The sequence below is a fragment of the Hemitrygon akajei genome, chromosome 23 (genome assembly GCF_048418815.1).
Source record: "Hemitrygon akajei chromosome 23, sHemAka1.3, whole genome shotgun sequence".
Taxonomy (NCBI): Eukaryota; Metazoa; Chordata; class Chondrichthyes; order Myliobatiformes; family Dasyatidae; genus Hemitrygon; species Hemitrygon akajei.
In genome coordinates, this window is record NC_133146.1 from 19188932 (window position 1) to 19207800 (window position 18869).

General features: G+C 46.0%; 1 protein-coding gene across 1 annotated transcript; it reads right to left on the reverse strand.

Moving 5' to 3' along the window:
* Positions 1-1266: 1266 nt before the first annotated feature.
* LOC140715215 (glutathione S-transferase omega-1-like) lies at positions 1267-14595 on the reverse strand. Its single transcript, XM_073027080.1, has 6 exons — positions 14364-14595; positions 11343-11451; positions 9610-9832; positions 9393-9494; positions 3796-3902; positions 1267-1769 (listed from the first exon to the last, which is right to left on the reverse strand). Exons 1-6 carry the CDS (start codon positions 14512-14514, stop codon positions 1616-1618), a joined length of 846 nt encoding a protein of 281 aa, XP_072883181.1. The 5' UTR covers positions 14515-14595; the 3' UTR covers positions 1267-1615.
* Positions 14596-18869: the final 4274 nt, after the last annotated feature.

Here is an 18869-nt window from a genome sequence, read left to right on the forward strand (position 1 = left end):
TCCTTCCTATAGTTCTGGCTAGAGGTAATACCCAAGCCTTTTTGAGACGCTCCACTTGCTTTTTATCAATATGTAGAGTGTGGGTGGCTCTGTTGAGGTGAGGACACAATTCCCTCCTCTGACTGTCACAGGCTGAGCCTCAGTGCCTGAGGTGAAAGCACTCCCATCTAGGGATGGATAAGGAGGTGCAGCAGCCCAGAAGAATTTAACTTCACTGCTGTAGAGTCTAACCATCTGAATGCCGCCACACAGATCTCTGATCTATTTAGTGTCCAGCCCCTGGTGTGTATAGTGTTACAGATGGGTCTCACCAGGGGTGGATAAACAGTACAGCCAGTTTCAGCCCATTAATCCAAATTATTTCATGGACTCTGAATTTTAATTCCCAGCCATTACAGTGATTGCAGAACTCCCTGAAGCTAGTAAATTTTGGGTCTCACAAGTCTTGGAAGGGGACTGGAGGGCAAGCAAGGGGTTGTAGAGAAAATGGAAGATAGTTTTTACCTCAGCTAGGTTCTGGCACTACACTTTGGGAATGATGTTGAGGTGGAAGGGAAGACGTATCAAAGATTTACTGGAGTATGCCAAAACTAAGGGCTTCATTCAAGGAGGGAATAAGAGTAGGGCTGGGCTCCTTTTCCGTGCTAAAGGGAAGGTTCAGAAGGAATTAATAAGAGGTGCTTAAAATTATGAAGAGTTTGTTTCTACTGACGTGACACTACAGGGGACATTGGATAATTTGTAGAAGACCAGTAACATTTTTAGTTGAATTGGCCAAGAGGACATTGGTGGGAGTAGATCTGTGGAACTTTCAAAAGAGGTTTGGCTCAATATTTCTCAGAAGGAATAATTTACAAGGTATTGTGGGGAAAATAGACAGGAATTGGACAAATTGGAGTGTTCTTTCAAAGAGCTGACGCAGGGTCTATAGGTCTGTGTAGTGAGATCCTTTGAGTCTAATTAAAGGCTCCCATTAATGGACTTAACCAGTTCAATGAAAGATTATTATGGTATAAAGAGTTTATCAGGATCATGGGTGGACTTGACTCTCATTAGTTTCGGGGATGGGAGTGAGCACAGTTAACATTGGCCTTACAGAAAATCAATCAGCCATTGTGTTCCCAGTGTATTGGTCCAGTGGAGGACAGAGGTGTTGTTACATGAAGAGACAGAAATAAACATTATTTTGCAGTGACAGAAGCAGCACGCAGTTATTTTCAAACACCAACAGGAAGGAAAGTAGATTAAATCCACTGAGGGACGTGCTGAGTATATATATATAGACCATATGTTTATCAAATAATGTTCAGGACCAGTATTACAGAGGCAAAATAAATCCTTCAGAAATTAAAATATACCCATTTAACAGCCTGTTGGACAGAGAACTCTTTTTAAACTTAATGAGCTGAAATTCAATTATCCTTTACACAAATTTGCCTTAACAATTCCACCACCAACCAGACACCAGAGCTCATCAACACAACCCAGTCAGTAGTTGCAGAAGTACATCCCAACAGTGTGACGACAGACGATACAATCCCAGTGAGGAGAAGCTAAAGCAGCATGATTGGAAGAACAGCGACCCACAACTGTGTGCGGGTCCAGCAGTCCGGGCTCAGGATGTGTAATCACAAGCCTCCAGGCTCCGCTGACTGTACAGATTGTAGAAGCCTCTGTGGGCTGCAGTGTCAATGGCCGTTGCCTTGACGGCAGGATCTTTCATCATGGCCTGCATCCAGCTCCTGAGTGCTGGGGTGCGATCCAGGAACCTGTCCAACAGGAAGAGAGATTCAATGAGAGTCCATAACTAATACCGGACCAGAACTTGGGCAGCTCACCAGAGGCTTCAGGTGAAGGAATCACTAGATGAGGCCACACTCGGGTGGGGGAGCAATACCTTATAGTCTGCCTGGGTAGCCTCCAGCCGGATGAAACTAATAACGATTTCTCCTCCTGGTTTAAATTAAATCCCTCCCCTCTTCTTCTATTCCCCACTCCAGTCCCTTGCCTCTTCTCACCTACCTATCACCTCCCTCTGGGTCCCCTCCTCCTCTTTCTCCTATGGTCCACTCTCCTCCCCTAGCAGATTCCTTCCTCTCCAGCTCTTAAATCTTTTCTACCCACCTGGCTTCACCTATCACTTTCAAGCTAGCTGCCTCCTTTCCCCCCCCCCCCAACCTCTTTAATCTGGCATCTTTCCCTTTCCTTTCCAGTCTTGAAGAACAGATTTGACCCAAAGTGCAAGACTGTTTATGCATTTCCATGGACCTGTTGAGCTCCTCCACCATTTCCTGTGTGTTGGTTTGGGTTTCTAGCATCTGCAGACTTTTGTGATGGAATCCAAAGCAAAGCACAAAGAAACTCAGCGGTCAGGCAGCATCTGTGGTGGGAAAACGATGGTTGGCGAAGGGACTCTGCCCATCGACAGAGGAACGGTTTTCTCTCTGTCATCTGACAGCCAATAGGGAGGGCATTGCTTGTGTCTCAGTTACCAATCAGTGAGTTAGAATTTCTCCTGTGATCATTCCCACATGATTAGCACAATGTTTTACAGTATAGGTGACTATCAGGGGATTGCAGGTGGAGAGGCTGGAAGGGCCTATTCTGTGCTGTGTCTCAAATAATTAATAACACAGCAGCAAGACTGGCATTTAGATTAGCCTGGCTGTATTTGTCATATGTATATCAATGACCAGTTTCTTTATTTATTACGATACAACGTGGAGTGTGTCCAGCAATCCCCCGACTTAATCCTAGCCTACTCACAAGACAATTAACAAAGACCAACTCACCTACCAACCAGTAGGTCTTTGGACTGTGGGAGGAAACCGGAGCACCTGGGGGAAACCCACACGGTCACGGGGAGAATGTTAAAACTCCCTACAGACAGCGGCGGGAACTGAACCCAGGTCGCTGGTACTGTAAAGCGTTGTGCTAACCATTAAGCTATCATGCTCCTGCACCTAATAAAGTGGCCACTGAGTGTACGTTCGTGGTCTTCTGCTCCTGTAACCCATCCACTTCAAGGTTCGACATGTTGTGCATTCAGAGATGTTCCTGCACATCACCGTTGAAACGTGTGGTTATTTGATTTACTGTCACCTTCCTATCAGCTTAAATTAGTCTCCTCTGAACTCTCTCATTAACAAGGCATTTTCCCCCCACAGAACTGCTGTATGTTATTTTTCTGCTTTTTTACACTATTCTCTGTAAACTCTAGAGATTTGTGTGTGAAATTCCCAGGGGATCAATGGCTTCCTGAGACACTCAAAGCATCCTGTCTGGCGTCAATAATCCTCTATGGTCAAAGTCACTTAGATCACATTTCTTCCCCATTCTGGTGATTGGTCTGAACAACAGAACTTCTAAACTCTGCATGCTTTTGAGTTGCTTCCACATGATTGGCTGATTAGATATTTGCATAAATACGTAGGCCTACCTAATAAAGTGGCCAATGATTGTTTATCAAGACATTGAAACATACAGTGAAACCTCAAAACATGAAGTGAAATGCAGCATTTACCATCTGTCCCAACTAACCTGTGGCTAGCAACTTGTTGGGGCATTTCAGAAGGTGGGTAAGAACCAACCACATCAATGGTTCTGGAGTTACATATAGGCCAATTCCTCTCCTGAATGGACTCTCTGGATTTTTACCATAACCAGCCCTTTTATGGGTACAGTCACAGATAGTTTTTCTCCCCCGATTCCAGCACATCCTTCTCAGCTGGTACAGATGATGGGCCAAATGGCCTCTTTGGGCATTGTACATTTTCTATGACCCTAGATACTCACTCGCTCAAGGAGCAGGCTTCCAGTCGTTCGAACCAGGGCCACAGCATGTAGTCAACCATGGTCACTTGGTCACCTCCAAAGAACAGGGTCTTCGACTCAGCCAAATGCTGTAAAGATCCAGAGATCAGTGGGGTATAAGGGACAGCATACACATGAGCAACACCCGAGCAGGTACTGAGGACTGCACACACAAGGAGCAGGAGAAGAATGGAGCTTTCACACACCCCAACGCTCCAAACCCCTGGCTCCTGACAATTCATCCTTCCAGCAAGGGAGAGTCACGGGCTGGGAACAGTAACGAAGGATTCAACAGGATGCAGACCGGCTGGAAATGGACAGTCGTTGAAGGGACCCAACCCGAAACGGCAGATGGAGTTTAATCCAGCCAAGTGCTGCGTGGTACACTTTGGGAGTTTATATAGATTACTTTATTTGTCACACGTACATCGAAACATAACAGTCAAATGTGTCACTTGCATCAATGACCAACAGTCCATAAGACAGCGGAGCAGAATCAGGCCATTTTGCCCATTGAGTCTGTTCTGCCATTCCATCATGATTTGTTATCCCTCTCAACCCCATTTTCCTGCTTTCTCCCCATCAGAGAGTGTGCTGTGGGGAGCTTGCAAGTGTTGCCATGCTTCAGGCACCAACATAGCGTGCCCACAATTTACTAACCCTAACCTAGAAAGAAACCAGAGCACCAGGAAGAAACCTACACAGTCACAGGGAGGATGTAGAAACCCCTTATAGACCGCGGCAGGAATTGAACCCAGATCACCAACGCCATGAAGTGTTATGCTAACTGCCACAAGCAAGTACAACAAATGATTGGACCCTTAGCAGCAGTGATGTAGCAATGGATCTTGGGGTGCTCTCTGAAAGACTATGTATGACATGCTTGTTTTCATTGACCAGGATGCTGAGTGTCAAAAACAGGAAGCTGTATTGCAACTGTATAAAACTTTGACAGTGCCGCATGCAGTTCCGGTCACCGCAATACAGGAAGTTGTGGAAGCTTGGATTCAAAGTTTAAGGTGCATTTATTTTTATCAAAGTATGTATGCAGTATACAACTCTGAGATTCTTCTTCTCCAGACAACCATGAAATAAAGAGAACCGTGGAAGTTGTTCAAAAGAAAAGCATCAACCCCACCTCGAACAACAAAAAAAAACTGCAAACGGCAGTAAGAACATCAAACCTCACCCCACATGTGCAAAACTACAAACAAACTGTGCAAACAGCAATAGGAAAGAACGGGCGCAAACACAGAATATAAAAAACATAAAAGAAAATCAGCAGAAGCTGGAAATCCAAGCAACACACATCAAAATGCTGGAGGAACTCAGCAGGCCAGGCAGCATCTATGGAAAAGAGCACAGTCGACATTTCGGGCCGAGATCCTTCATCAAGACTGCACAGGGGCAAAAAACTGAAAGCGTCCGAGTGAACTACAGTCCAATCAATAAACCGCAGCCAGTACCAGCCTCCGACAACATTGAGGGAGAGAAAAGAGACTGTTTCAAATGCTGGGGCCTTCCCTTGGGAGCAGCGAGAGACGGTCACACACAGAGAGATTCACCAGGTTGTTACGTGGTTTAGGGAGTATCAACTACCAGAAGTTGAACGGTTTTCTCTGGAGCGTCAGAGGCTGAGGGCAGCCTGATGGAAGTATATAAAACTGGAGAGGTGCAGATAGGGTAGATAAAGTGTTTTTTTATCAAGTGAAAGTGGCAAATACCAGAGGTGAGAGAGGAATATTTAAAGGAGATTAGTGAGAAGTTTGTTTTTTTACTTGGAGAGCAGTAGATACCCGGACCATGCTGTCAGGGTTGTATTGGAAGCACATATGTAATATTTGAAGCATTTGGACAGACAAATAAGCTGGCAATTCATTGAGAGATACACACCATGTGCAGGGAGAGGAGATTATTCTAAACATGCATCATGGTTGGCCCAGAACACCTGGGCCAAAAGGCCTGTTCCTGCACTTTGTTCAATTTTCTAATATTGACTCCCTTCCACAGCCACTGCAGACCCTGGGATCAATGCCCCCCACCTTCTCCCAGAATTAAGCCCACTCTTCAGATGGCCTTACTCAGTCTGGAAGTTCCTTTGGGAACTGAGATTGGAAACTAGACTTAAAATTAATGTGGGCTCGAGGGGTGGCACTGAGGGAGGATCACACTATACGAGCTCCCTTTCCTGAGGTTGGAAAATTGCAGCAAGATCCTAAAAGAACAAGTTTAGAGACCGCCAGAAGGTTCTGGGACTGTGGAGTGTCATCTTGACAGTGGACTGGAGCAGTTTCTCTTCCTGGAAGGACTCTGCTTTGTGAAGTTGTCGGTCCGTGTCTCTCGAGTGCTGAGCAGTGGCTGCAGCCGGTGGGCTGCCAAAGTTTGAGTCTTAAACTTTGTTCTGAGCGGGGATGATTTATTACATTTGGTAACAGTGGGAACCCCTCCCCTTTGGAGTGTTTAGCCCAGGGCGACTGGTTGACAAGGGCTTTAGACGTCAGTGCAGCCAGAGCAAGAGTAGGCAGCTCTCGGAGACAAAAATGAGGATTTTTTCCCCTCTACCACATGGACATCTCTGCCTATCCACAGATAACTTCTATTTTCCCTCTTCTCTCTGAACTGTTCTTTTTGAAAGACTGTTTGCTGGTGTTCTGCTGATTGTATGATTGTCTATTCCCAGCAGTGATGTCGAATTCGGACCACATAGTGACCATTATGGTGAAGATATTGCATCAAAGTCATATGCAGAGACAGTGAGTTCTGGAGTTAAATCTTGCGAAGAGGATCACCCTTTCAAATGATTGACTTTGAAAAACGCTGTGCAATGTGCTGTACAAACCAGTCGGTAGGGAGCGGCACTTTAAAAGTCATGGTTGAGACTGTTGGGAATGTGAATGTGTTGTTGCATCTGCAGAATAGAAAGAGAAGACTATTTTCTGCCTGCAGTCTGTGAGAAATGAGTTTTTGGCCTTGAGCAGGGGATTAAAGGCATGGAGGGTGTTCCTGCTGATGGAATCAGAATCAAGTTTATTATCACCAGCATGTGTTGTGAAATTTGTTAACTTAGCAGCAGCAGTTCAATGCAATACATAATACTTAATGAGGTTCTATTCTTGCCAGACCTGTCTGGTGCGGATGCACACAGGACACATGGGAGGATTTACCAAGGATTAGCCCTGAGTGCTCTGCTATGTTTGGAGCCCTCAACCAGCTATGGAGAGGCAAGTGTCAGGGGCCTGATGGGCTGACGGTAGAATTCCTCCAGGCCTTCAGGGACATCCTGGGGGTTGATTATACCAGGGTATTGGGTAAGCCTGGCAAACGGGCGAGATGCTCCTCTCTAGATACAGAGCAGTTGTAGCCCTGCTGCCAGAAAAGGGGTACCTCCATTGTCTAAAGCATTGGCGCCCAGTATCTGTCCTCATTGCCAAATATTAGATCTTTGACCATGCGATGGCCAGTCGCCTGGGCTCCATGCTGGCTCAAGTGGTCCACCCTAATCAGTCCTACACGGCCCATCCAGGACAATATCCACTTTGTCCGAGGTCTGATTCACCTATCCTGTGAGAGTGGTCTGTCAGTCGCCTTTCTCTCCCTTGACCAGGAGACGGTGTTTGACAGGGTGGACAACAAGTACTTTTTGGGACTGTGCACGCGTTTGGGCTTGGGCCACATTTTGTTGTATGCTGCTGGGGAGTGCCTTGTTGAAGTCAATGGGACCTTGATAGCGTCCTTGTGTTTTGGGAGGGGGTTGTGTCAGGGGTGCCTCATGTCAGGCCAGCTATACTCTGTCTGCACAGAGCCATTCCCGTGCTTCCTCTGTAAGAGACTGATGGGTTTGGTTTTACAACTTTATAAGGAGGTCATCCTTATAACTGGCGCCGATGTCGTCCTCTTCACAGTCACTGACCCCGTTGAGTTGCAGAGGATGCAAGACTCCCAGACAATCTCGGCAGACTCCTCTGTAAGGGTCAACTGGGAAAAGTGTGCTTGGTGAGTCAGTGGCAGGTGGACTGCCCGCTGGAGGGGTTGGGACCTTTGGCACCTCCTCTACCTGAGCTCCACTGAGGAGGCCTGGCTGGTGAACTGGTGAGACTCAGAGATAACAGTCTCTGGCTGCCTGGGACACTGGTCAGGATTACTTCGTGCACTAGGAATAATTCAGTTGTTGGCCTCCACGACCTGGTACTAGCTGGTCACTTTGGTCTTGCCCACTGCTTTTGCCTCCAGGACCCAGAGGAGGCTGGTGGACTTCTTCAGGGGCAACTGGAGGCTGCAGTCCTGGGTCTTCCAATTGAGTAGGGCAGTCAGTCGCTGGTGCGCGTGCTCACCCAGCTGCTGGCTCTCCAGCTCAGGATTGTGCAGATTCTCGCACACCGACGACCCTCCACGACAGCCTGCGCTGGCAACACACATTCTCCGCCGGTGTCGCTGCCTGCAGGAGGGCACGTGGCTTCCAGTGGCAAGCATCAGTCACACCGCTTTGCTGGAGTTGCTCCAGTTTATCGAGAGCTGCTGCATGCAGGGTGGCCAACGCCAGCGAGGAACGGTACTCTGGCCATGAGGGGGATTGGTCCCCATCCCATGATGGTGGGCATCGAGGAGGCTCGGGAGCATGGAGGGGTCCCAGCTGTGCTAACACCAGCTCAGCAGACCCAAGGCCCGAGATACATCTCAGGGGGAGGGTCTCACATAACGTGAGCCGCATTGCGACAATGCCCACCTTGCCTCTCTGTGACATACCACAGCAGTTCTCGTGCAGGCTGCTCCCGCACACCCTTCACTTCCTTGCCTTCGTCTGCCAACCAGACTCACCAGGGCGGTTCTATTTTACCATCCGGTGATGGAGGAAGGTCCCCAGAGGAAATCTCTTTAGGCAGGGGTCCTTTCCCTGTCCACTGTGAACAGGGGAATGGAAGGTGCTGCATAGGGCAGTACCATGCACAGGTTTTTAAGCAGGTTCACAGACACCCTGTCCACTTGTCCATTCTGTGACTGGGAGGAGTCAGTGAACCATGCATTTCTGGACTGTGAGAGGTTGCAGCATCTATTTGAATATCTGAAGGGATGGCCCCTCAGGTTCTGATTACACTTCAGCCCCGAGCTCCCACATCCATTACCGAAGGGGCAGGTCGCTTGGAGGATTTGCTGGTGGGCTTGCTCCTGGGCCTTCATGAATTCAGGCAGCGGACAGTCGAGGGCTTTCCCAGGGCAACTGCCTGCCCCTTTTCCGGGGATATGTACATGCCTGGTGTCCTTGGAGAGGGCGTATGTAGTCACCATGGGTACAGTGGGGGATTTCCATGAATGGTGGGCCTCCCAGGGGATTCACTGTTTTATAGACAGTAATAATCACATTTTAACTTGAATTTGTCCACTGTCTTGTAAATACGATGTTTGTATTTTGTGTGAATAAACTTCAGTAATTTTGTAGAAAGAAAAGGGGATGGTACTGTGGAAATCTGGCACTGATGAAGAGATTAGGGTGGCAGGATCCCCTGCCTCTCAGTGCCTAATACTTTTTCTCGTAATGAATATCCCACTTCCCACATTGTTGTGTGTTGTGTAATCATCTTTACCTGTTCTAACCGGCTGAGGTGAGCCTGCAATTCTTCCTCCAGCGTGGACGTATCTTCGGATTTTCTCTTAGCCGCAGCGATCTTGTAGACGCAACTTGGAAACTGGTCACAGAGTTTGAGAGAAATATTAATGTGTTAATAACCAGTGCCGCAGAAGATGTCCACCCCTCTCTCTCGCCCCACCCGCCATCTATAAATGCGCCTCCCCTTGCAGTACCGTACGGAAGTGTTCCAACAGCATGCTCTGTTTGGCCTTCACATAAGGATCTGCGGGCAGCATCTGTCTCCCGGGGTAACACTCATCCAGAAACACACAGGTGATTGGAGACTCGTAGATCAGCTGATTCGCACAGGTCTCCAACACTGGCACCAGGCCGAAGGGGTTCTTCTCGAAGAACCAGTCCGGCTTGCTTATCAGATTGATATTGATGGTTTCGTACCTTGAAGAAAACAGGGAAAACGGCTGAGAGGTTGGATCCCATCAAATGATGCACATGCAAAATGCTGCAGACACCAGAAATCTAACTCAAAAACAGACAATGCCAGAAATACTCAGCAAGTCAGTGCTGATCACAGGCCACCTGACTGAGAGTCTCTCCACAGATACTGCCGAAACCGTTGAGGTGTTCCCGCACATTCCCTGCTATTATCTGCATCATTTCAGATGCTAACATCTGCACAAGAAAAAAAGCAGAAAAATAACACAGTGCCAATGCCATCAATCAGCTTCAATAATTGTGCATTGTTCCCTGATGTAAAAATGTGAAGGAAAACTATGGCTAACAAAAGAAGTGTAAGGAAGGCATTAGATTCAAGAGGATCTACTTTGATTGATGAGATTAGCTTTATTTATCACAGTGAACCACATCGTTGCTTGTTAACGCAAAGATGTGCTGGGGGCAGCCCGCGAGTGTCACCATGCTTTCGCTGCCAACAGAGCATGCTCACAACCTACAAACCCTAACCTGTGGACCTTTGGAATGTGGGAGGAAACCAGAGCACCCAGAGGAAACCCACGTGGTCACGAGGAAAACGTACAGGCTCCTTACAGACTGTGGTGGGAATTGATCCCCGATCTTTTGATCACTAGCGCTGTAAAGTGTGACAGTGACCACCGCATAACCCTGCTGCTCATTTGATTTTCAGGCAAAGCAGCAAATCAGGAATGAGAACAGTTCAGATCATACCCAGTTTTCCACCCTAGGCAGGGCCATGCCAACCCCTCAGCATTAAAGTGGCCGTCAAGCCTTTATGCCAAAGGTGCTGGGTGCAATGAGTTTTTATCTTGAAGTTGAGGCCTGAGGGTCAAAGTCCTGGGGTCATGGCCCAAAGGTCAAAGTCCCATGATTAACGAGTCCCGGGGTCAAAGCCTGAAGGTCAAAGTCCTGTGATCAGTGAATCCTGGGGTCATGGCCCAAAGGTCAAAGTCCCATGATTAACGAGTCCCGGGGTCAAAGCCTGAAGGTCAAAGTCCTGTGATCGGTGAATCCTGGGGTCATGGCCCAAAGGTCAAAGTCCCATGATTGACGAATCCCAGAGTCAAGGCCTGAAGGTCAAAGTCCTGTGATTGGTGAATCCTGGGGTCATGGCCCAAAGGTCAAAGTCCCATGATTAACGAGTCCTGGGGTCAAGGCCTGAAGGTCAAAGTCCTGTGATCGGTGAATTCTGGGGTAGTCAGAGGTTTGTTTTTGCTACTTGTGTTGTTTGGCTGAACGTACTGTGAGCATGTCACTGGAATGTGTGGCAGCACAGGAATAGTATTGGATGTTAACAAAAATGACGCATTTCACAGTACGGATTGATGTACATGTGATAAATAAATCCGAATCTGTCCATGTGATTCAGGCCACGCCCCCCCCCCCCCCCCCCCACCCCGAGTCCTCCTCGCCACATCCTGGCTGGGTCCTCCCACAGGGGTTCAGGCATGGCAGTGAGGCACCTTCCACTTACTTGATTCCCTTGGCCTCCAGCACCAGGCGAGTGCGTTGTGCGAAAGGGCAGTACTTCATGCTGTAGAGACGAATCATTCCCTCAGGCACAGGGCCAGGAGCAGGGGACCCTGCGATGGGGAGGTAAATAGTCAGTGTCATGAGAACACAGACAGTGATGGCATTTAAATATCCAGGGTTAGAGTGCAAACAAGTGGAAGCTGGGGGGGGGGGGGGGGGGTGGGATCTTCAGAGCATTGGAATAACTTGCCTATGATACAGAGGACTATCGGCCCATCAGGACATGGTTATACAGCACTACCACACAGTAATAGGCCCTTTGGCCCATCTAGTCCATGCTGAACTGTAATTCTGCCTAGTCCCATTGACCTGCCATACGCCGCCCATCCATATACCTATCCAACCTTCTCTTAAATGTCACCATTGAACTTGTATCCGCCATTTCCGCTGGCAGCTCATTCTACACTCTCACCAGCCTGAGTGAAGAAGATCCCCCATAAATATTTCACCTGTCACCCTAATTCTATGACCTCTAGTTCTAGTCATAATCGAGATCGATACTGTCTCCCTGCAGAGAAATCCCTCCAGTCCCATCGCCCCTCTCCTTTTACTCCTCATCTTCGCAACGTATTCTCTCACACAAATACTCATCGGCTGCCCAGTTGGCTGTGCTTAGTAAACCAATAACGTGGTTTATTATTGTCTGATGTACAGTGAAAAACTTATTTAGCATGCTTTCCATACAGATCAGTTCATTACATCAATGCATTGAGTGAGTACACAGGGAAACAATAACAGAATGCAGCATAAAGTGTCACACTCACAGAGAAAGTGCAGGGCAGGGTAGACAATAAGGTGCAGAATGAGGTAGACTGATTGAGAGTCCCCTCCCATCATACCAGAAGTAAATTACAGACACACCCACCCAGCAAAACTGCCTTTTCCAAAAGCTCCTCCCCAGAAAGTGCTATCAGGCTATTTTTAAAAATATGAATGCCATTTTAAAAGTTTCTTCCCTCTAGGAAGAATCTGATCAATCATTCTAGTTAGCATCCCCCCATCCCCTTCTATCTATTCACTATACTACACTTCAAACCACATTTTAAATTGCTGTTTACATTGTAAATACATAACATGTATTTATGCACATCTTATGTGTTCTATCTAATTCCTTATACCTGCTGAATGTTGATTTTGTTGCATGACACACCCTGACCAACACACCACAGCAAATTCCTAATCCATGTGAATGTATATGGTGAATAAAGCTGACCGTTGATGTACAGCAGCCTCGGAGCACCCAGGGCAAACCCGTGCAGTGTGTAGGGGAGCACCACACACACAATGCTGGAGGGAAATGACCAGTCAACGTTTTTGGTCCGCACTGGATTGCAGAGCCAGTGTTGGTAGCTCGAGAGCTGATTTGTTAAAGGATGCTCATCCTAAAAGTGTAGAACAACAAAGTCCTTTGATGAAATGGGAGGGGTGGGGGCAGTGGCAGATGTGCATACGGTGCTTATTGTTACTTACTTTGGACTTTTAGAAGGCATTGGACAAACAATCACACGATTGGCAAAACGTGATTGGCCTGCACCTGTTCCATAGCCCTCCCAACCATGTACCAATCCTAATTGCCCCTAAATGTTGAAATTAAAGCTGCATCAACATCCTCCGCTGGCAGCTTGTTCCACACTCAAATTTGTCATTTCTGAGAAAGTTAAGATTGGTTCAATTAAGACATTCACTAATATGTGAATGTCTTTGAAATGCAGAATTTGAAGAATTGTCAATTCTTGTTGATTCTTTGGAACATTTCTATCTTCCAGTGCTAACTGCCAACACAGATGCCTTGTGCAGGAAGGCACAGAGTCGACTGTACTTCCTAAGAAGGTTGGCGTCATTCAATGTCTGTAGTGAGATGCTGAAGATGTTCTATAGGTCAGTTGTGGAGAGCGCCCTCTTCTTTGTGGTGGCGTGTTGGGGAGGAAGCATTAAGAAGAGGGACGCCTCATGTCTTAATAAGCTGGTAAGGAAGGCGGGCTCTGTCGTGGGCAAAGTACTGGAGAGTTTAACATCGGTAGCTGAGCGAAGGGCGCTGAGTAGGCTACGGTCAATTATGGATAACTCTGAACATCCTCTACATAGCACCATCCAGAGACAGAGAAGCAGTTTCAGCGACAGGTTACTATCGATGCAATGCTCCTCAGACAGGATGAAGAGGTCAATACTCCCCAATGCCATTAGGCTTTACAATTCTACCGCCAGGACTTAAGAACTTTTTAAAAGCTATTATTAATGCTTTTTGAGATAGTGATTTAGATGCATATCATATTTTTTACTGAGTTAAGTATTGTATGTAATTAGTTTTGCTACAACAAGTGTATGGGACATTGGAAAAAAAGTTGAATTTCCCCATGGGGATGAATAAAGTATCTATCTATCTATCTCTATCATCTATCTAACTCCGAACGTGGATTCAATCTTACGAATTCAATCAATTGTAAATCCTGAAACAGACTAGAAGTGGAACATTTGGATGATCCAATGAGGATTAAGACGTATCTTTCATCCGGATGCGAAATTAATCTGGACTGTGCTTATAGACAATGGATTCGTAATAAAGACAGAGGAAAAAAAGTTTACTAAACGTGTAAGATTTATTTTTGTTGTACTATGTTTTATTATACCATTCAATTAGTAAATAAAATCAAAAGTATGTGATTTTTCAATTTTCAGTCTATTCATAGTATGCCTATTACAAAAAAAAGAGGTGCCGTGCAGTTTTCAGGCTGGGTAAAGTGTCCTGCGTAAAGTGCTGGTTGGTCCGCGCAGCCGTCGAAAAGGTGCGTGAGGGAGACAGGCAGATGCGCTCATTACATGTATTACATCCTGGGACTGATTCCACTGCATTTTTATCTGTACATGTGACAAATAAAGCTAATTTTATCTTAAATCTCAATTCTAAAGCTGCGACGGGGTTTTGAGATAGATAGACGCACGGGTCAAGCACCGAGACACTCACCTTTGGCCAGCGCTTTCGCGGACATGCTGCAGGCTGCTATCAGTTCGGAGGACTGAGGAGGGAGGGAGGGAGGGAGAGACAGAGGGCGAGAGCAGAGAGCTCTAGCTGCAGACCGAGCCAATCCCACAGTCAGGAATGTGGACTGTTCCATCAACTCCGCCCTGCAGCCTCTCTCCGGAGCTGCGCCCGGACAGGCAAGGCCAGAAAAATTGTGAAATATACCCAGCAATGTGGCAAACTGACGGCCGTTCCGCCCATCGCCGCCCTGTACAGGCGCGAGGGGAAGTTCCAGGCGCTGGAATGGACCAACGTAGTCAGGGGCGGAGGGAGGGAGGGGACAGGCGCACTGTGAGTGGTCGATGTCAGAGGTGTCACACCCACGGGAGTGGGGAAGAGAGTTCAAAAGGCAGACATCTACCTCATTACAAGACTATTTAATAGTTACCTACTACCATAAAATGAACTTTGATCTCAGAATCTACGTGCGCTGCACTTTCTCTCTACCTGTATGAACCAAATGCAAGACAAGTTTTTCCACTGTATATGTACCAGTAATAAACAAATCTAATAATAAATCTACAAATTCTATCCAAAGTATAAAACCAAAACAAACATAGAAAATGCTGACAATGAGAAACAGAATCAGTGTTAGCAGAAGGCTCTGTGGAAGAGTCATTGACTCTTCTTCCCCTCAGACATGGACTGAAATTTAAAGTTTTTCTAACTTTTTTGAGGTTTTATTGTACATTTCTAGCATATGCATTTTTTTAAAATTTTCTTTCCGAGGATATTTCCAGTATAGTCATGTCTGGCCTGGTAATCTACAAGAAAATTAATCTCAGTGTTGTTCATGGTGACATATGTGTACTTTGACAATAAATTTTCTTTTACTTTTGCTTTACTGAAAGATGTAGCTGAAGAGCATTAGTAATGACCTTTCAAGAATTGCTCAGTTCTGGAATGGTTCCGGAGGACTCGAACATTACAAATGTCACTTCACTCTTCAAGAAGGGAGGGAGGCAGAAGAAAGGAAATTATAGGCCAATTAGTCTGATCTCAGTGGCTGGGAAGACATTGGAGTTCATTATTAAGGATGAGGTTTCAGGGTACTTGGAAGCACATGATAAATTAGGCCAAAGTCAATATGGTTTCCTAAAGGGAAAATCTTGCCTGACAAACGTGAGTTGGAATTCTTTCAGGAAATAACAGGCAGGATAGACAAAGGAGATTCGGTGGATGTTGTTTACTTGTATATTCAAAAGGACTTTGGCATGGTGCTGTACATAAGGCTGCTTAACAAGATAGGAGTCCATGGTGTTACAAGACAGATACTAGCATGGATAGATGATTGGCAAATGGCAGAAGGCAAAGAGTGAGAATAAAGTGGGAATAAAGAGGGCCGGTGGCTAGTGGTGTTCTGCAGTGGTCAGTTTTGGGAGTGTTTCTATTCACATTAGATGTAAATGATTTGGATGATGCAATTGACAACTTTGTGGCCAAATTTGCAGACAATATGAAGGTAGATGCAGGGGCAGGTAGTGTTGAAGAAGGAGGGAGTCTGCAGAAGGACTTAGGTTGGGAGAAAGGGTAAAGAAGTGGCAGATAGAATGTAGTGTAGGGAAGTGTATGGTTATGCACTTAGGTGGAAGGAATAAAGGCATAGGCTATTTTCTAATTGGGGAGAAAATTCAAAAATCAGAGGAGCAAAGGGACTTTGGAGACCTTGTGCAGGGATCCTCTAAAGATCAATGTGCAGGTTGAGTTGGAAGTCATCACCACCAAGTCGTATGAATTCAGCGATCATGGTCCCATGACCATGATTGTTCTTGGCTAATTTTTCTACAGAAGTGGTTTACCATTTCCTCTTTCTAGGCAGTGTCTTTACAAGACAGGTGACCCTAGTCATTATCAATATTCTTTCAGAGGTTGTCAGCCTGGCATAACCAGGACTTGTGATATGCACCAGTTGCTCATATGACCAAACACCACCTGCCATGGCTACACATGATTGTGACGGGGGTGGGGGAGGGAAGAAGCAAGTGCTACACCTTGCCCAAAGGTGACTTGCAGGCTACCGGAGGGAAGGAGCACCTTATACCTCCTTTGGTAGAGATGTATCACTACTCTGCCACCCAACTGGAGATAAGGAAGGCAAATGCAATGTTAGCATTCTTTTCTAGAGGTCTAGAATATAAGAGCAAGGATGTGAAGCTGAGGCTTTATAAGGCATTGGTCAAACCACACTTGGAGTACTGTGAGCAGTTTTGGGCCCCTTATCTAAGAAAGCATGTGCTCACATTGGAGAGGGTCCAAAGCAGATTCTTGAGAATGATTCCAGGAGTGAAAGGCACTGAGTATATTTAAAGCAGAGCTTGATAGGTTCCTGATTGGTCACAGGGAGAAGGCAGGAGAATGGGGTTGAGAGGGATAATAAATCAGCTTAATGGAATTGTGGAGCAGACTCGATGGGGCAAATGACCAGATTCTGCTCCTTTGTCTTATGGTCTCATTGTCCATTTCTAATTGTCCTGGAGAAGTTGAGAGTGAGCCACTTTCATGAAATATTGCAGTTCTCCTGGTGAAAGTGTTCCCATGGGTTTGAATGTATGCTTGTGAACCCCAAGATCCCTTTGTTCCCCCACACGGTTAAGAATCCTGCCACTAACCCTACACTGAAGTTTGATCTTCCAAAGTGAATAACTGCACATTTTCCCCAATTGAAATCCATCTGAACTCCATCTTTAAACCTCGTTTCTCACACCTTAAACCTATGCCTTCTGGTTTTGGTTCTCTTACCAAGGAAATGTATATTTATCCCATTTATTGCTCTCAGCATTTTATAAATCTACATCATGTCACTCTCAGCCCCCTCTGCTCCAGGGAAAACAGACCCAGTCTCTCCGTATAATTAAAGCCCCCTTGTCCAAGCACCATTTTGTGACTTTTTTCCTTCACTGCCTCTTCCCTAATATTTATCCATGAGCTCTACCAATCTCTGATTTGAATTTTCACATTGCTCTTCCATCCACATTCACTCAATATATCTCAACCACCATGTTCTCATTCCATTTCAATGAATCACACTAATCTATATGAATACCCTTACATAACTACAACTACATTATTTCTTTTTACTTATATTTCTGTTTTTCTCTTTATTGCCCTGTCCTTATTTCTCCCTCATTTTGTTTCTTTTTTTTTCTCTCTTCTATTTTCCTCCAATTGGCGTGGTGGAGATACATCTCTACCAAAGGAGATGTAAGGCGCTTCTTCCTTCCACTAGTCTGCATGTCACCCTTAGGCAAGGAGTAGCATCTGCTTAGCCTCCAGATCAGGGTCACGTAAAGCCATGGAGCAGTCTTGGGAGATGGCCGTATGAGTAGTGCATATCACGTCCTAGTTAGGCGACCACTGACGCCAGGCAGACAATCTCTGAAGAGTATTGATAATGGCTGGGGACGCCTGTTCGGTAAAGAGACTGTTCAGAAGGTGGCAATGGCAAACCACCTCAGGAACAATTATGGTCACGGAAAGACTATGATCGCCCACGTCAACACGACATGGCACATAATGAACGAATGATTGCCCTCCATTTACATTTCTCTCCTTTTCATCTCCCCGCTCTCCCTACCCCCGCCTCCTCCTCCTCTTCTTCTTCTTCTTGTTTTACGGCGGTTGGCACCCAGCTTAATGGTGCATTACTGCCACCTTCTGCTCCGGAGTGTGGATCAGAAGACAGACTTACATTCTAAATCCCTTCACCTATTCACACACGCACACATACCCTAATCTACACTTTATCCTTCCTTCTTTGGCCATCCTAGTACCCTTTTCCTGCTTATCCATTGTATCCTATTAAAAAAACCCTGTATCCCTTAAGAAAGCTAAAAGCACCCTGACCTGTGCTCTCTCACCCATGCCCAGTAACTCTTTTAATGTGAATTCCTGCACCCCCAATTCCCTTAGATTAATTCTCATCATCTCTCTCTGTATCCCATACTTCCTGCAACTCAGAATTACATGTTCTACTGACTCCTCTTCCTGACACTCCTCACACAATCCTGTCTGGTGTTTTCCTATCATTTTCAATGTTTTGTTTAGTGCACAGGGCCCCAGCCTTAACCTAGTCCACAGTTTCCCCTCTTCTGTATCCACTGCCTACCCTAATAGCTGTAACACTCTTTTGTATTTGATATAAATGACTCCCTTTCCCCTCTCTATCCCATCTTTCTTGCTACATTCGGATGATTTTTTCCCAGATTATGCACTTAGCTTCTGCTTTACTAATACTAATGTGCATTTCTATATTGTCTTTGCCAACTCATCCACCCTCTCATTCCCCTTCACCCTTACATGAGCTGGAACCCATAGAAATTGTACCTGACCTCCCTGATTTGTAACTCTTGTGACTGACTGAAGGACTTCATAAAGTACATCTTACCGGCTGTTTGAGTGAGAAGACCTTAAACTTGCTAGTACTGAAGATGAATCTGAGCATATCAACAC